The 17,269-nt window shown below is 27.4% G+C and overlaps 1 protein-coding gene across 1 annotated transcript in view; it reads left to right on the forward strand.

The window, feature by feature from the left end:
* Positions 1-12,725, forward strand: part of LOC145836603 (fibrocystin-L-like) — a 44,266-nt gene extending 31,541 nt beyond the window's left edge. Inside the window, exons 56-81 of the mRNA XM_082944394.1 lie at positions 492-658; positions 792-872; positions 1,010-1,243; positions 1,299-1,402; positions 1,654-1,789; positions 2,461-2,630; positions 2,777-2,949; positions 3,418-3,569; positions 3,673-3,838; positions 4,004-4,115; positions 4,178-4,304; positions 4,509-4,685; positions 6,130-6,307; positions 6,908-7,053; positions 7,208-7,379; positions 7,438-7,506; positions 7,808-7,982; positions 8,119-8,224; positions 8,519-8,637; positions 9,469-9,579; positions 9,700-9,780; positions 10,160-10,345; positions 10,698-10,964; positions 11,713-11,771; positions 11,828-12,015; positions 12,469-12,725. Of these exons, the coding sequence (XP_082800520.1) occupies positions 492-658; positions 792-872; positions 1,010-1,243; positions 1,299-1,402; positions 1,654-1,789; positions 2,461-2,630; positions 2,777-2,949; positions 3,418-3,569; positions 3,673-3,838; positions 4,004-4,115; positions 4,178-4,304; positions 4,509-4,685; positions 6,130-6,307; positions 6,908-7,053; positions 7,208-7,379; positions 7,438-7,506; positions 7,808-7,982; positions 8,119-8,224; positions 8,519-8,637; positions 9,469-9,579; positions 9,700-9,780; positions 10,160-10,345; positions 10,698-10,964; positions 11,713-11,771; positions 11,828-12,015; positions 12,469-12,725 (3,913 nt within the window). The remainder of the gene's footprint in view (positions 1-491; positions 659-791; positions 873-1,009; positions 1,244-1,298; positions 1,403-1,653; positions 1,790-2,460; positions 2,631-2,776; positions 2,950-3,417; positions 3,570-3,672; positions 3,839-4,003; positions 4,116-4,177; positions 4,305-4,508; positions 4,686-6,129; positions 6,308-6,907; positions 7,054-7,207; positions 7,380-7,437; positions 7,507-7,807; positions 7,983-8,118; positions 8,225-8,518; positions 8,638-9,468; positions 9,580-9,699; positions 9,781-10,159; positions 10,346-10,697; positions 10,965-11,712; positions 11,772-11,827; positions 12,016-12,468) is intronic.
* Positions 12,726-17,269: the final 4,544 nt, after the last annotated feature.

The following is a 17,269-nucleotide window of genomic DNA, read 5'->3' on the forward strand; positions in this document are numbered from 1 at the left end:
AGCTTATTTATTAAAAGCAATTAAAACTTAAAATAATTTTGTTTATCCAGAAGTTGAACATTCTTTATCAAACCTATTTAAGAAGTTTTCTACTTATTTTATATAATAGCATTATTTTTTTATTAATAGTTTAATTTTTTTAAGTAATATTACTATAGTTTTTGTATAAAACATTCAAGTTAAATTAGTATCCTTTTTTTTTAACTTAGCTTGATATTTTTTTAATTTTGCAACTTTTTGTATACCTAAACCTAACTTCCTATAGAACTTAAGCTACAATTCAGTAATTCGAAGTTTTCTCAATTAGTATAATTATTTTGTGCTTAAAGTTTAAATTTTATAAATAAAGCAAACGAAAGACGAAAATATTACTATTTTACTTTTTAGTCCAAAAATACAAAGAATAATGTATCAGTTTTTGATAGACGGTGTTTTTGATAGACACAATGTATAGTAAACATACTTAGAATAGGAGAAAATATATTATATAGACCAAGCCAAAATGAAAAACTAGTAATCAAGCGAGTCAATGGAAAAGAAATAGAACTTGAATCTTCTTTGCAACACCGTCACTTAGGCGAAAGTTATTCTATAAACGAACGTAGTTTTGATATGAGAGCTGAAGTCGGACTTCTAAATAAAAATATTAGAATTGAAGGTAAATAATACACGTAGTTTAAAATAATTTTTCATAACAATTTTAAAATTAATTAAATTAAAAAGTTTTTAAGTATGTATTTAGTCTATCAAAACTTTTAGGCTCGTGTAAAATTAAAAAACACCTAAAACAGGTGAAGTATATGAAAACATAGATGACGATGCTTTTGGAGCGAGATTACTAGTTGGAAGTTTTCCTTGGGATAATGTTTACGGTAAACACGCTATTTCATTCAATAGTATAATTTTTAATCAGCACAACTTGAGTTGTAGATACTTTTACTAAATGTTACATGTCAAAACACATGTATAAGGATAAATTTTCAATTGTTAAGTATTTACTTAACACTAGGCTGGGGAAGGTTTACGAACGTGGAGTTTTTGCGATCCGGTCAGGAAGGTTTCACAGAAGCTTACGATCCTAGATTTGGACTGACCTGGCTCAGCACAGGACCTGTAGTTCCTTCCCGACCTTCCTACATTACAGGATGCAGTTTTCATGACTCCTACTCTACTGGCATCGGAATATTTGATGCTGAAGGAATCAATGTAAAGGACAATATTGTACACAGACCAATACATGACGGTAAGTTGTATTATTTATACAGAAGTCAAAAGATTTTAAACCTACTATTTTTTAGGTATTAGAATAGCTGGTAGCAACATTGCTCTTGAGAGAAATTTGGTCGTAAATTCTCTTTTCCGCGGCTCCTACCGTGAACGATTTGAAGACAATAACTTTTTAGTTAGTTTTAAATTACTGTGTGTATATATAGTCGAAATCTGAAAGTTATAAAAAAAATTCTGGTATGAAAAAAGTTAAATGTATGATTTTTCAATCTCTATTTTTAAATTTTACTTATATATTTGAAAAAAAAATCCTATTAGTTTCAATGAAATAAGATATGTATTACCTTCCACTTCTTTCGTTATTTATTTAATTACATACAACAAAATAAAACAAGATGCGTATTTAAACAACTCAACTTTTTTAAGGACTGGCATGGAAGTTTTGAACTGACAAAAAGTAAAAATGTAAGTCTAGTTGGAAACGTTGCAGCAGGCTCTGAAAGAACAGGGTTCAAAATAAATGGACTCAGCTGTGACCAAGGAGATCAAATAACTTGGATAGGTATGAGCTATATGTATAATTAAATTTTAGTTCTTGAATATTTCATTGGGTAAAATTGGGTTTAATTAGTTTTTATGCTCCATAGGTTTTGATCTAAAATAGTATAAATAGTCATAAATGCATGAAAAATTAGTAGTCAAATAGACTATAACCGTGTTTTTTTATAAGTACTTAAAAGTTTGTTATAAAAATTTTTTGTTTTTATAAGTTTTTACTTTTTAATCACGCATGAATAACTTTTTAAACTACAGTATAATTAACTAACATTGTTATATGCAGTTTCATATTTTATTTTTGCTTGAAAAGGTCGCAATCTCTTGCCACCGAAACCGGTCTCGAAAAAAATATACAATTTGCATAAATCTATTTAAGTTTACCTTTTAAAAACAAAACATATTTTACGTCACTCATAATGTTTTAATTAATCTTAATCTTCAGTAACTATTTTTTATAATAAAACAACTACCGTGTTTTTATGAATTTTACTTTACGTACTTCTTCATCAATACTACAGTAAAATTAAGTTTGCTTAAGTTATTGAAATATATTGTATTGTATTACGTTGTATAAAAAAAATCAATTATCTTAATAGAATTATAAAGTTAAGTTGTTGAATACAGATTTCTACGAAAAAAACCTTATATTTTTAAACAATATTTTTATTTTGTTAGACAACGTTGCTCATGGTTGTCTGCATGGAGTGTTCTTGTGGCCCGGAGATGAAACCAAGGAGTGTGTTTATATTCGGAACTTCGTTATCTATAAGACTTGGGACTACGGTATTTATCATCAAACCCCATCTAGTGTCATACTAGAAAATAATGTCATTGCTGACTTTCAGGTTATAAGTCTTCATGGGTTATATTTATATACATAAGTAAAAGTCATATAAAAACTATATGAAATGTCAATTTTGCATGAATGAAAACTTTAAAAACGTTTTATAATAAAAAAAAACTAATTACTGAACATTAATATTTCTGATAGGTTGGCTATGCACCACTTGTTTTCGGACCTCATTCAAAAACTCACATTTACAAAGACAAGTTCGTCAAAGTGAATAACTTACTCATGGTAGGGCGAAGTGACCATTTTGATGAAAAAGTCGACTTTATGGATGAAGAAACCGACAAAAGTTTGATAATTCGGAGAATTGCAGGGTAATTTCTTCTTATTCAGTTTTTAACTATTACTTTCTGGTTTGCTTATGCTCGTTGAATATTATTTTTAACAAAATATTCAAAACAATAAACTTGAGTCTATGAATAAAGTATACGTGTGTAAAAAAAAGTATAAAATAGTTTAAAAGTTATTGTTTACAAAAACACATTTTATTAAAAAAAAAGAGACAAACATCATATGTTTAAAGTTTTTATTTAATAGTGTAAAAATCAGGTTTACTTTCTTATTTGACAGTACAAGATAAACTTTTTTTAAGATCTTTAAAACACAAAGTTTAAGTAGAACCATAAAATAACTGTCAGCTAATTTAAGTTTGTTTTATAAAACTTAACAACTACATATATATACTGTTTTTACTGTATTTTTGAACATTAGAATAAAATACGGGTCGTTATAACTGATTTTAATGTGCTCTTATGTTATTATGATTAAATGTTGTACTTAAGGTCAAAAAGCAAAAAACCTCCGCTTTCTGCAACCGGTGGATCAGTTGGAATCTTTCTCGCTTCTTTCCTAAGCTCGATCAATGGTGCTCCGAATAAGCACTGGATGAAAGCTAATGCATACCCTTCACTGCGAAGCCGTTTAGAAATATCAAGTAGCTAAACTAAAATTTCTCCTACATTTTTTAATTACAACATTAAAATTTGTTTTATAGTTATATACCGATTAAGTAGATGACTGTTGTGTATATTTTCAAGACTCGACATTCTACAACTTCAAAAAGCAGTCGTCAAATAGAAGGGATTTGATATTTGAACCAATGGAGGATGGGGAAGATGCGGTTGCTCCGACTTACCTCTCTGGAATAAAATTATTTGATGTCGAAGAAGACTCGATTGTTTTTATCACTAGACCCAGCCTCAAGTCTGTACTTTATTCTCAAAGCTATTTTTTACGCAGCCTTTAATTTTTTAAAGTTTGAATACAAAATATTTTATGATTTTATTTACCTGAAAATTTCTTTGAGTGTTATAGAATGTCGTACTTTATATTTCTAGTAACTTTTCCAGCAATTTTATTTGTTTACAGGTTAATCAATCCATCTGATTGTGTCGACATGGAATGTGATGGAAAGAAAAATATTCTTATCAAGGATATGGATGGATCTGTACTTGGATCTCCAGGTTCCATCATTCCAGATGTAAGCTCGTGTCTTACCCTTGTTTATTTTATTTTTCATCACATTTTAATTACTTTATATAGTCTGCTTATGGTTGGGATGATGATTCCATGAAGGAAAGGGGATTAGGAGATTACAGAATACCCAAAACTCTACTAACAAAATCTGACGGAAGTAGAATTCCTGTTGAAAACATAATTGACTTTAGAGGTTTCAAAATAATTTTTTCTGATTTGTCTCATTTATGATTATAAACTTGACGCATATTTTTTGTCAATATAGTTATGTTATAGAAAAGATACGCTCAAAATTTACAATACATAAGGTTGTTTTTTATATATTTCAAAATATTTTTGTTTAATTAGCTTTATGTAAATCAGTAGAGTACGCTTATTCTATGTTTTGTGGTTAAAGGTATAATAGGCAACAATGATTGCACTTACAAAGAATCGTGGCAGGCGTTAAAGTGCACTGGAGCTGACGTCAAGGATTACGCCATGCTCGTCATTGAAAGTTTGGATGAGGACACGGAGCTGAGGAGACTTTCTCCTGTTGCTTTGCTCTCAGAACGTTATATTGATCTACATAATGGTGAATATCAAACATATTTTTTTATGTTTAACATAAAGTAACTTCACATGTTTTCTTACATTTTGAGTAGTAGTACAAAAAAAGTTAAAAGTATACAATCGTTTGTTTTTCATAAGCACTAAGTAGATTTTTTTCGATAATTTTTTTACATCTATATGACCGTCATTATTCGCTTGAAGTACATCAATTCGACAAAATGCTTCTAATAACGTTAAGTGTACAAAATATCCATCATTTATAGCTATAGTCTAGCAAATTGTTTACTATAACTTAAAATAATTTACCACCCTTTAGTACACTACAATTTTTACGTAAACCTATAAATAAAAGCTTAAAATGGTTATATATTGCATTGTATTTTGATATACCGTGGTTCTAGATTTTCTACTTTGGATTTGATTAACATGAATCACCTTATCGGCTGGTTCACCAGCTTTATTAAATACAACGATTGTTTTTTGGTCAGTCAGCTATGGCGCCAGGTATTTACTTAAATAGTTATTTATGCCGTCTGCAAAAAGTATCGCCTCACTTTAAGTTTTGGCTAATTGTTAAATTGTACAATATTCCACACAATATTTCCTAATTGCATTTTGCCTTTATAGCCACATTTCTCATGGAATGTTGTGATTCCCACTTTTCTTACAATTTACCTGTTTTAAACATGTGTAAAAATTACCTTGTCATTGAAGTTAACGTCCATGAAAACCCTTAGCTTCAGCTATGCGTTCTAAAACTTGTTAGCCTTTGACTATCATTTAGTTAAATATCCTGTAACAGTCTCCTCTTTTAAAGTGTGTAACCGTAAGCTTTGTTGGGTAGATTTATCACTGTTTGACGTAGTAATTGCAACCCCTAAAAGACAAGGAATAAAAACATTTGAAATTCGCTGGTTGTTTTTCTCAGCAACTTTTTTCACCCATATTTCTATTATTGTAGATGTGACTATTTATATTTCATCCTGTGGAAGGAACGATTTAAAAGACGTAACAACTTTTCACATTTATAGTTAAGTAATTTAATTAATCTAACCACAATAATCAGTTTTTACAAACCACAGTGCATTTTGTTTGGTGGTAGCCACTTTATTATGTTTGTATACTTGGATACAAAAGTATACATAAAAAGATCCAAAATGAGCGTTTATTAAAATAAAACTGATTTTCTAGGATATATTTTAAAGTGTTTAATAACAAACATTTTAAGTTTGAAGAATATTTTGTAAACACCCTGTTTATTCCTTCTAGAACATTACCACTTTGTGGTAACTTTTATGCGATGAAGTTTTTTTACTAAGTTTCAGCTTTTCAAGTATATTACGTAGAGCTTTCGATTATTAAAACTCTAATTCTTAGTCGTTTTTTTATTAAACTTTAAATGTTTTAAATAAAATAAATTATTTTTAAGTTTAATTGAACTGTATTTTATTTTATAAAAATTAAAGGACCTCAAGACCATGGATGGTGTGCTGGATACACATGCCAAAAGAGACTTTCCACATTTTTCACTCTAATAGCCACAGACACTCACTACGACTTATATTTCACGGGATATCCGCCTCTGGACCTTAGATTACACCTTCTCAATGTTGACTCTTCGAAAACTGTCAGATTAGCTATCTTGTAAGATGGTCTATAATTTTTGAAACACATCTTTGCTTTTCATAATGTGTAACTAAGAACTTTTTATATTTCTTTTTGATTCTTTGTTTTTGAACATTAAAACTTGGTCGGTTAATCAGTATTGAAAACTTTTAAGTAAACAATTTTGATATTAAGTATATTTTTAAAGTATTAAGGATTTGTATATCTCGTTTTTTTTTTTTTTAGATAAGTGCGTATTCTATACTTGTTTATTTGACACAATAAAACGCAATACGGCGTTAAATTCTAGACATCAAAAAAGCAGATCCCATTTCAAAATCAAAACTGTTAATGTACGCAAATACTTTATTGACTTACGGAATTACGTTTCTCAGAAAATATAAACAACTCTTATGAGTTTTATCCAAATAGAATATTTTTCTTTTTTAAGATCTAATTTATTCTATTTGAATAAGACTTTTTGAGATATTTATATTTATTTATGAGTAGCGAAACGTCTTAAGTCAATAAGTATTTGCGTTCAAAAACAGTTGTCTATTTTTAAAACTTAAAAAGACTCATAAAAATAACTAATTTAAAAAATATAATAAAACGTTAATCAAGTACATGAATTTTTAGTTATCCAAAACCAGAGAGATTGGATATTTACAGTAAAGGATCTCGAATTTGTCCGACTAACTACGTAAAAAATTCTGAAAAAGAGTGTGAAATTAATCCATCGAGCAGACATGATAATCCTGAAAATTTTCCTAAAATTAAATCAGGTTATTTTTCCTTCAATTAAGATATTTTAGCATTTATGCGGTATTCATATTAATTTTGAAGCATGTATGCCAAATACTATTTATCATTCATATTAATCCATGGCTACTTCAAACCTTTTTTAATTATGTTTTAAATTGCAAAAATATATACAAGAAACTCCTGGAGATAATTATATGGATCTCAAAAATGATTTGCTTTACGTGGTTATCAAAGGTACAGATCCTATTGACATCAAAACATTTCCTGCTGTTATCGTAAAGTTTGGCTTTCCTGCTGTTTCGATAGATGAGTTTTTTGAAGAAAACTTAATAAATAATCTCGCAAAGTTAGTATTAACTTTATAATTTGCTTAAACAAAAACTTATATAACTTCTTTTTTACAGCTACTTGAATGTACCAAAAAATAAAATCAAAATAGTCGATATTATTCGTGAAACTTCACGTCGGAAAAGGTTAGTTATGTTATTTTTAAAACTTAGTTTTACGTTTACCTTATTTGCATAAGTAATTGGTAAACAAGGACCTTTATCTCACTTTTTTCATTTGATCATGTTTGCTTATTTTTTATTTTTAAAGTATTCTTTTTTTTTATTCATATTAAATTGCCTATTAGAAAATTATCTATGTATAAAATAATATCGTTGTACTTAAGTGTAGAGCTTAAATCATTTTTTAAATATTATATAAGTGTTTTACTTTTTTATGTATAATAACCATTTAATTACGCATTTTTATATGAGCATAAATTTTCAGGTCCATTGTAAGGCGTGATGCAAATAATGAAATGGTAGAATTTGTGTTTCAATTTGATGATAGCATAATTGATGACAGTAAAAAAAAAGATAGTAAAAATAAAACTACAAGTATCGATGAAATAGTCGATGAAAGAGCAATGATTGCTGACGCTATTAACGACAAAACAGATGAGGTTACACACTAAGATAAAAAATACTTATCAAAATACCATAAGATTTTAGTTATATAGTTTTAGTTCTTTAAAAATAGTAATCTTTTTTCGCTAGAAATAAATGTATATAGTCCCAGCATTTTTAAATACTATACAGATGATTAAAGACTTTCAAACGGGAACTTTGGCTGAAAAACTTGATGTTCCTGCTTTTGAGTTGTCTGCAACAGAAGCATCAGTAGAGCTACCTCCAAATGAGACAGGTTAAAGTTCTTTTTTTTTTCTTTAAAAGTTTTCTTAAAGTTTAGTCCTATTTTCATTTTCATTCGAATAGCAACTATTAAACAAACACTTTGTATTTGCTAGTTCATAAAAAAAAAATTTAACTAAAAATAGACATTCTATAGTCTTTTTTTTTTTTTTGATATACTTGACAAGATAACAACACGCACCAATTTTACACACTTAAGGGCTTAACTACAACTCTAAATGAAAAATACTTAATTTTTTCAATTATTTAAAAAGTATATATTTTTAATAAACCATCTTAAAATCAGTGACATCCCGGTCATTGCCAGTCATCAGAGTTCCAACCACCATGCATGCAGAAGGGCCCACCACTGTAGAAGAACTTTCAACTAACTGGGAAGTCAGCATAACTTTTCGCGATCAATTCGTTAGTTTCATTGAACAAACTTAATACTTAACTTCGGTGCTTTGATTACAATACTATCAATACAATTAAACTATCAAAGTATACAGGTTAATATTAAACCTAATGCTTCAAAATAGCCATGGTTATGCATCTCAGATAAAACTAACAAACTAAAAATTAAATGAATAAAAAATTAAATAGCTGTTATATTTATTTTATTTATTAATGCTAAAGTTTGTTAATTTTACCTGATGTACACAATTTCCGTCATTTCAAAGCATTTTCCCTTTTTAGATCCAGTAAAATTACTAAAGCTAATAAAAATATTCCGTTGTTTACTAAATGATCTATCGATGTTGTTTATTAAAGAATAAATTCTAAACGCATTCGTTTTTTGTACACATAAATTTAAGTTTGAAATGTAATGATAAATTAAAAAACATGAATTTAACTTTCATTTCAATTACAAACGATCGAATATTTAATCTATATATTAAACTTATGTTAAACTATGAAAACCCAATGAAAACTAATAAAATGGAAAAGGTATAAAACTTAGTTTTTGTTAAACTATAGCATGTTACAAATGACAAGATGTTCTATGAAAACATTTTTAAAATTTGCTATTTTTTTACTTATTATTGATGAATATTTTTCATGATTACCTTTCATAAGTTGTTTCATTTTGGTAGTTACTGCGTTTAATTAGATTGTCAATACAAATAAGATAAAGAGCTATTTTAAAAATAACAGAAAAAAAGTACCTTACTTGATAAGTATTTTTGTTGTAAAGTATAGTTTATTTATTGATAACAGAGTAACCTCATTTCTTATTATTAATCAATAAAACAGGACGCTTTTGTTGATAGAGTAAGTGGTATGTGGACTTGCAAAGTTGAACTAATTAAACAAGAAGGTGTTTCAGTACAGTTAAAAGGAGATAAAACTGCTAATTTTGAAAAGGTATGTAATTTAATTTATAGAGTTTTGTTCTATTAAACAACTTTCTGTTTAGAAATAAATAAATTTATTGAGCATAGTATATTTTAGTCATCTATAACTACTCTCAATAAAAATAAACAGGATAAAGCTGTGTTCAACAACGTTTATCTCCATGTTGATGACATTAATTCATTAGATGATGGTGTTCAACTGAAATATACGGTACTATATACTTTTATTACAAATGATTGTTCACAAAATATTTAGATGAAAGTTGTCATACTGTTTAGTATACTAAGATACATCATAAAACTGTTATGCCTTTACTATATAATTATATATTATTAAAGAAATATTTGTTAAATATTAATATGACAGTACTACTAGTAAAATTTTTATAAACAAGTATAAATATATTGATGATTTCTGTGCTTATACTAATGAAGTATAATTTTTAACAATCACCATCCAAACCGATTGCCATTTTTGAGCTTAAATATAAGGACTTTTAAGACTACATTTTTGTTTTGTTTTAAATCTTATATTTTAAGTTAACGAACATTAATTCAACAAGTTTATTAGAACTTATTTAAATTTTCAGATAATTGAGCCAAAGGAAACTATTATTAAATCAACAATTCATAGAGTTGAAAAAATTTTACCGAGACGAGTTAGTGCAAAAATCATAGAAGCTCCTCAAAATGTGTTGTTATCAACAGACTTAATTAACTTCCAAATTCAGCTGATTGATACTAGCAGTAAAAGCTTAACTAATGTTGGGTACAAGGTAAGTCCTTTATAGTAACTTCAATATCTAAAAGTCGCCACATATAGTTAGATAAGTAATCAATACATATTGTGTCTAAAATTCAGTTCTAAATTTTCGATGTCTATAACATTTAAAGATTAAAAGGTTGCCATATATAAAATATTCTAAAAACTCCATGGTAAAAATTATCTTCCATAAAACAATACAACATTCAAGCGTTCAGTAGAAACTAAAGTTTATATTTAAATATAAATGATAACTTCTTTTAAAACATTTTATCAAATTTATCCAATTGAGAAACAGTAATATATATAATAAATGTATGCTTGTCTAAGTGTTTTAAGTTTGTTGTAGTATGCTGTACTTATAGGGAAATACTTGGAAAGCTGAAGTAAATTTGGTTGAAAACAAAGTTAAAGTTTCAAACTATCAAAAAGAGCTCACAACTTCTGGTAAGATTTTGACTTCGAATGAAAAAAACACTTTTAAAGTGTCAGATGACAGCGGGATCATTCATGTGCAAAACTTGACAATTTCATCAGCTGAAAGTCACTACCACCGCTATAACTACTTTGTCAGGGTGTTCAGTGAACCTGCGATTTATGATGAAATAAAACTTTATACACCTCCTATAAAAGTAAGTCTAATATTTTTTAGCTTTATATAAAATAAAATTAGTGAACAAATACAATTTCAGCTATATTAAAAGTATATGACCAACTCCTGGGAGTAAAAAACAATATTTTTTTACTTCAAAAAGACAATTTTAGGTCTAAGTTGAGCAATAATTAATTATAAAAAAAAAGTCATACTTTTCATCATTGTTTTCTAGAATTTTAAATTATTTTCTATTAACTCCACATTGAATTTTATGTTTTTACTACTATTCACATGAAAAAGTTGTAAAGTTCGTTTATTTTTAATAAACAGATATTTTTATAAGCAACTAGAAACGCAGAATTTATCTTAATTTTACCATATAAAAATATTTTTAGTATATACCATAAACGTAGTTTCAATGATTTTTCGACGCTTAAACGTTCTTACAAACTTGAAACTTCATTTTCGTTTTAAGTTTTCTTTCTTTAGTTTTCTACAACTTAAAATACTATGTACATATTAAAAATTTGAAGCAAAAGCACATTTTAATGAAATTTAAGCGTTTCACACTTGTTTAAACTACGTTCCTTCTTTATACCAGTTCAGTCAGTATTTAATTTTTTAATTGAATCTATTATATTTAGTTTTTACTAAAATTATAAAAAATTTCTGTGTTAACTTGATAAAGTTGTAATAGTGGAAATAAAAAAATTTAGTAATAGAGAATGTCTATTTAATAAATATTGTCAATACATTTTCATAACGTTATTTATTAACATAAACAGGTTTGGAATCAAAAGCATAATACAAATAATAGCGAAGAATTAGTATCAAATTTATACAGGTAAAAGTAGGCACATTCTTTTTTATGCTCAAAAATACAATGTTTTTTTTTTGTAGGTTGATATTTGTAGGTCCTAGTTTAGACAAACTTGCATCTGACTCGAAACGCAAAAAAAGAAGTATCAAAGCAACAGAAACAGATTTGGTGGAAAGTGGCCAGTTTCTATTTAGTTCTGCTTTTGCCAATTTTATTGTAGATATCAACCAGGAATCAATTGTAGACAACATAGATGTTGTTCAAGAAGGTTTTTATTATATATGCAGTTTTTTTTTTCGTTTTTCATGCTTGAAGATACATACAAGTAATTATGTGAAACATTTATATAAATCATAAATTCATTACTTCCTATTTTATGTGGAATAATAAAACTGCAGTTACTATTACTACAAAATATTTAAATTTAAAGCTTACTTATGTGTTATTACAAAATATATTAACTATTAAAGTATAATAAAAAAAATTTTATAAGAGCTCATTAATTGATTAAATTAAAAGCAACCATTTTTGGTTGTATGAAATTTTTACATACTGTGCTTTTTAAGTTATCGAAATAGTTGAGATATGATTTGTATAAATTATTGTTTTATAAACATACTTTGTTTATATACAAAAAAAAAACTAAATTATTTAATGAACTTTTTACAACCAAAACCTAGCAATATACATCAAACTAAAAAAATTACGCAACAACATAAAGGTACAGAAAAAGTAGAATGTTCGTTTACAATTCAATCTAAAGACTTACAAGCCGCAAACGAAAGCCTTGGTTTGATGAAAAGCCTACTAACTAGCACCACTGCGCAATTTGAAATTAGAGGTAGTGTTTACTCTGTGTATGCGAATGGTGATTGCATGTTGCAAGTGAACGGGCAATGTTCAAAACCTTCCAGTTTAGGAAAAGTTAGGAGTGATGTGCAAGATAAAGGAGCTGTAGATTCAGTGAGACAGTTTTAATGCTAAAATTTCTTTAAAAAAGTAACAACTACAGTTTTAAAATAAAACAGTAACTTAATTAAGATTAAAACTAAAAGTTAAAAATGTTAAGTTTATAAAACGTTCAGTTTTTAAGAGAAAAGCTTTTGATAACATAATAAAACAAAACAATTTTTTTTAAGTTTGATACGTGGAAAATAGCATTAATAGGCATCTTAGTTGGTTTTGTTGCAATTGGTAGTGCTGGATTTGGCGTGAAGAAAATGAAAAGCAACAATAGTAAGTTTATTTATACAGTCACTAAACGTTATACCATCAAGTATCATTTATGTTATGTGTTTATTTTATTTATAAAATATGCTTTCTAAAAGTTTGAATTGATTTTTTTATGAAATATTTGTAACCTATATAAGCAAAATTGTAATAATAAACATTAGTTTGACTATTTAAAGTACTTCTCAGAAGATATACTATAGCCGAGCTTGATTTTCTAAGTTGTTCTATAATTAAAAAGGTTTAAGTTTTAGTATGATTCAAAATAAAATATTATACCTTCATTTTTATTTTAATGTGCTTTCAAAAATACAGAAAAACCAGGCAAAGTAAGCGACGAGCAATTAGACGTGAACGCAATCTCCGAAAACAATTTAAATAATGATGATAGTTTAAACAGTTTAAAAAACATTGTGGAAGAAATGACAGAAGAAGAAAATAAACAAAAAAAGCCGAAAACATCTTTCAAGTAAGTTAAAAGTTTTAAACATTTTATACATTACTGTTTCTTTTTTAAATGTAAACAGTTGTGTATTTCTATATATTTAGCTTTTCTGCTGTTTCGGAACTTACCAAGTAATTTTGCTTAATAGTTGTTTGTTTCTATTTAGCTAAATCCAATAAAGTAAATTAGTTAAAATGTCTTAAAAATTACACAAACTTGTTTGATACATAAATAGTAAAGCAACTTGATTGAGTTGCTAAATTGTTCATTTAAAGTTATTATTTATATAATAATCATTAACGAGTAAAAGATGATTGAAGCATCTGTACATATAAAATTTATGTGCTTTTACACTAAAAAGCTACAATTTTAATCATTTCATGCCTAGAACAAATTTTCACTCAGTTTAGTTTAGTCCAAAGTTTCCCATACTTAACTGTTTCATGCAAACTATTGTTAAAAAATATCTTTTTCTAAGAAAATCAAAACAATTATTTTTTTTATGCTTGCAAATATTGTTTGCTTTCTAAAATTACAATTTTGGACTTAGACAAGTATTCAAAATATAAAAATGAATATTTTGAAATAGAAGGAAATTTGTTGTTGTTATTATTATTTTTCATTGTTATTGTTTTTTTTTCTTAATAAGTGCATAAATATTACAGTAGTTATCTTTGTATTTTAATTTATAAAAGTTCAGTTTGGTAGAATTCACTTTTTTAAAATTATTAAAAACTATACAATAGTTTGTTTATCTATTCAAAAGTAAAATTATTTTTACTTTTTAAGTAAAAACATTAAATAAAAAAGAAAAATTACACTTTTAGTACAAAACACTGATGAAATTTTACGTAAAAATATTTCAGCGTACTACATTTTACCTTCTTTGAAGAACTAGTAACCTATCATTCAAGTAGTCACATGTTTACTATTAGTATTGCGTATATCCTTTTATAAGTTTATTTAAGGTTGTAGATATTTTTTATTTAGTTCTTTTTTAGTTCTTATGTTATTAGACAAGTTTTTAAGTACATTTTGAAACAAAAAATTCAATTAATTTTAGTTTAGTTTTATTTTCTTTCATTTCGTTAAGTGATTGTTTTATCACTAAAGATTTTTTTTTAATTATGTGTAATAGCTCGTAAGAAATTTTATAAGCATGTGGTGAACGGACTTGATAACCAAAAGGTTCCTTTGTACACCAGGTCTTTAGACCAAACATTTTGAGCCATTTTTTATCGTTCAATAAACAATAATAATAACTATCACCTAAATGGGGTAATATCGCTCACTTTGGCAAGCGCTTGTTCTGTCTATGTTTTTCACGACGTTTTATCTTTTGATAATTGAAACTTTTACAATTATAGAATGTTTAATGTAATGCCTAGTTAAAATTACGTCTAACTTTCGTTGTGCTCACTAATCGTAATTGATCAACCCAATTAAAGTTTTTTTTTTTTCAGATCAGTTGCAGTTGGTTAGCACAAACAAGCGAAAGTTGGGAGTAAAGATTAACAAAAAAAAATGTTGTCTTTACAATCCTGAAATGTTTTTCTAATAAATATGTTTTTTGCTATAAACAAGTTTTTTACCTTTAACAAATGTATGTTTTTTTTATCATTTTTTGTTGCTGCTTTTATAATAAACACACTTAATATAATATATAATTGTCAATTTGTTTTATATATATTTCACAACATAAACTCAGTTGTTCATTTTTAATTTGTATTAAAAAAACTGTAGTATTTTCCTTATATTTCATTTCTTATTTAGATGTATAACCTCTTTGTTTCCTATCCCTTGAATTACTTTTTGCAGGAAAAGTATCTACTAAATAATTCTCTGGGCGCCAGATACAAAGATAGGAGTTTGATTAATTTATAAACTGTGTTTAACTCTCTCTCCAATTTTAAACTTGGATTACCAGGGATAAGCCATTTACCGTTGCCCTTTCTGATTTTAGTGTGAAAATGTTGCTAGGTTGATAATCTTTATTGGGAAAGAATTCCTTTACAGTTTTATGGAGTTTTTCCTTCCCTCTAGTTATGCCCAATAAGTTGTTATACCCCTGCCGGCCTAACTGCATTTATAGTTTTGTATTTGTCGTTTATATTAGAAAATTCCGTTACTTTGCATGATTCCTCAGAGAATTTTTATTCATCCTTCGTGTTATTACTTTCATTTATAGTCAAATTTCTCTTTATCTCAACAGCTCTCTGATTCAGAATAATGCTATGTGAGTAAATCCACTCCACGATAAACTGGTCAATACATCTCATTTGAAGTACAATCACTTTTTTAAGAATGTTTATTTTGCATACCAGCACAGTTTGACTTACCTCTGTAGTTATTTACCATATCTAGTCTAGTTCAATGTCACTGATCTTGATATAGATTTTTCTTAATTAGCTTGATGACAAATTGTTTTCTCGAGACAGTGCTGTCATGCTATAAAAGCTTGTTGAATTACATACAACCGGTCTTTACCATTAAAATCAATTTTTTTTAACTGGTGACATTACCTTATCGAATTAATGGTCAACGTGTGGTTTGTTAGACTGGTTTAAATTTATTTCAGATGTTTTTACCTCTACATCAACTTTGTCATCGTGGGTTGGTTTAGGGATTGCGAAGACGTTATGAAACTAATAGGGACTCCCATTGTTGCCAGTTGTCAGACGGGCTGACTTTCTGGCTTAGAGGTTTCCCTTCTCAAGTCGAAGAAAGTATTGGTTTTTCATCATAATACCCTGCTAAATAATTTAGTGAGCAATATACTTATCATGCAATAACTTAATTGTAATTAGGAATAATAAAGTACTCTAGCCAAACCGTTTTACAAAACTTTTCAATGCAAATAATACAAAGTACAATAAATACAAGTATTTTTAGAATTATAACCTTAGTAAAAACTTAGACTATGAAATACAGTTTATCAAACTATTTTAATAAAAGTATTTAGTTTAGGCAAAAAACCTATAGTATACAATAAATAACAATAAAATAAAAATATTAAAATAATTTTGTTTCTATTACTAACTGCTCAAAATCTGTGGTAAATGCAGCTGAATAAAATCAATTGGATTCAACTGGACAGTTCCAAAATTAGTGCTAATACTACTATCATACTAAGATTGAAACGGGTCAAAATTGCACTAAGAAAATGATGCCTGAGGTTACTAAATTGCACGAGGGCACAAAATTACACGAAGACAAATTTTCACGGGGGAGAAAAATTGCACGAAGACCATTTTACACGAGTTACAATTTTGCACGGAGGGTCATTCTTGCATGAGAGTAAAAATAAATAAATAATATATAAATAAAAACGAAAAAAATAATTAAAAGATGAATTAATAAAATTACAAAAGAAACAGAAAACATAGTGACCGAGGGTAAAGTTTAGGGGTAACAATAATAGTGAAAATAAAAGAATAACTAATAAAAACTTATATTTAAAAAACAAGAAAACTTAATAAATAAAAATAAATTAACTAAAAAGAAAGAAAAAATAGCTACCGACCGAGGGTAAGGGTTAGAGGTAACAGTGATAGTAAAATAAACAAAAGTACTAAATTAATTAAAAAATAAGTAAAGAATTCAACCCGTGGAAAATTGTCTGATTGTGAAAAAATGTTCCCTCGTGCAAAATTGTCTTAGAGCAAAAGTGACCCTTCGTGTAAAAGTGTCTTCGTGCAATTTTGTACCCTCGAGGAATTTTATACCCTCGTGCAATTGTGTACGCTCGTTAAAATTTGACTAGCTACCCCACTAAAAATAGCTGTGAATCAATCGTTCCATGACAATTCAAATCCTTTAAATATTTAAGAGATCATATCTCAAAAAA

The sequence above is a fragment of the Thalia democratica genome, chromosome 5 (genome assembly GCF_965202585.1).
Source record: "Thalia democratica chromosome 5, ktThaDemo2.hap1.1, whole genome shotgun sequence".
NCBI lineage: Eukaryota > Metazoa > Chordata > Thaliacea > Salpida > Salpidae > Thalia > Thalia democratica.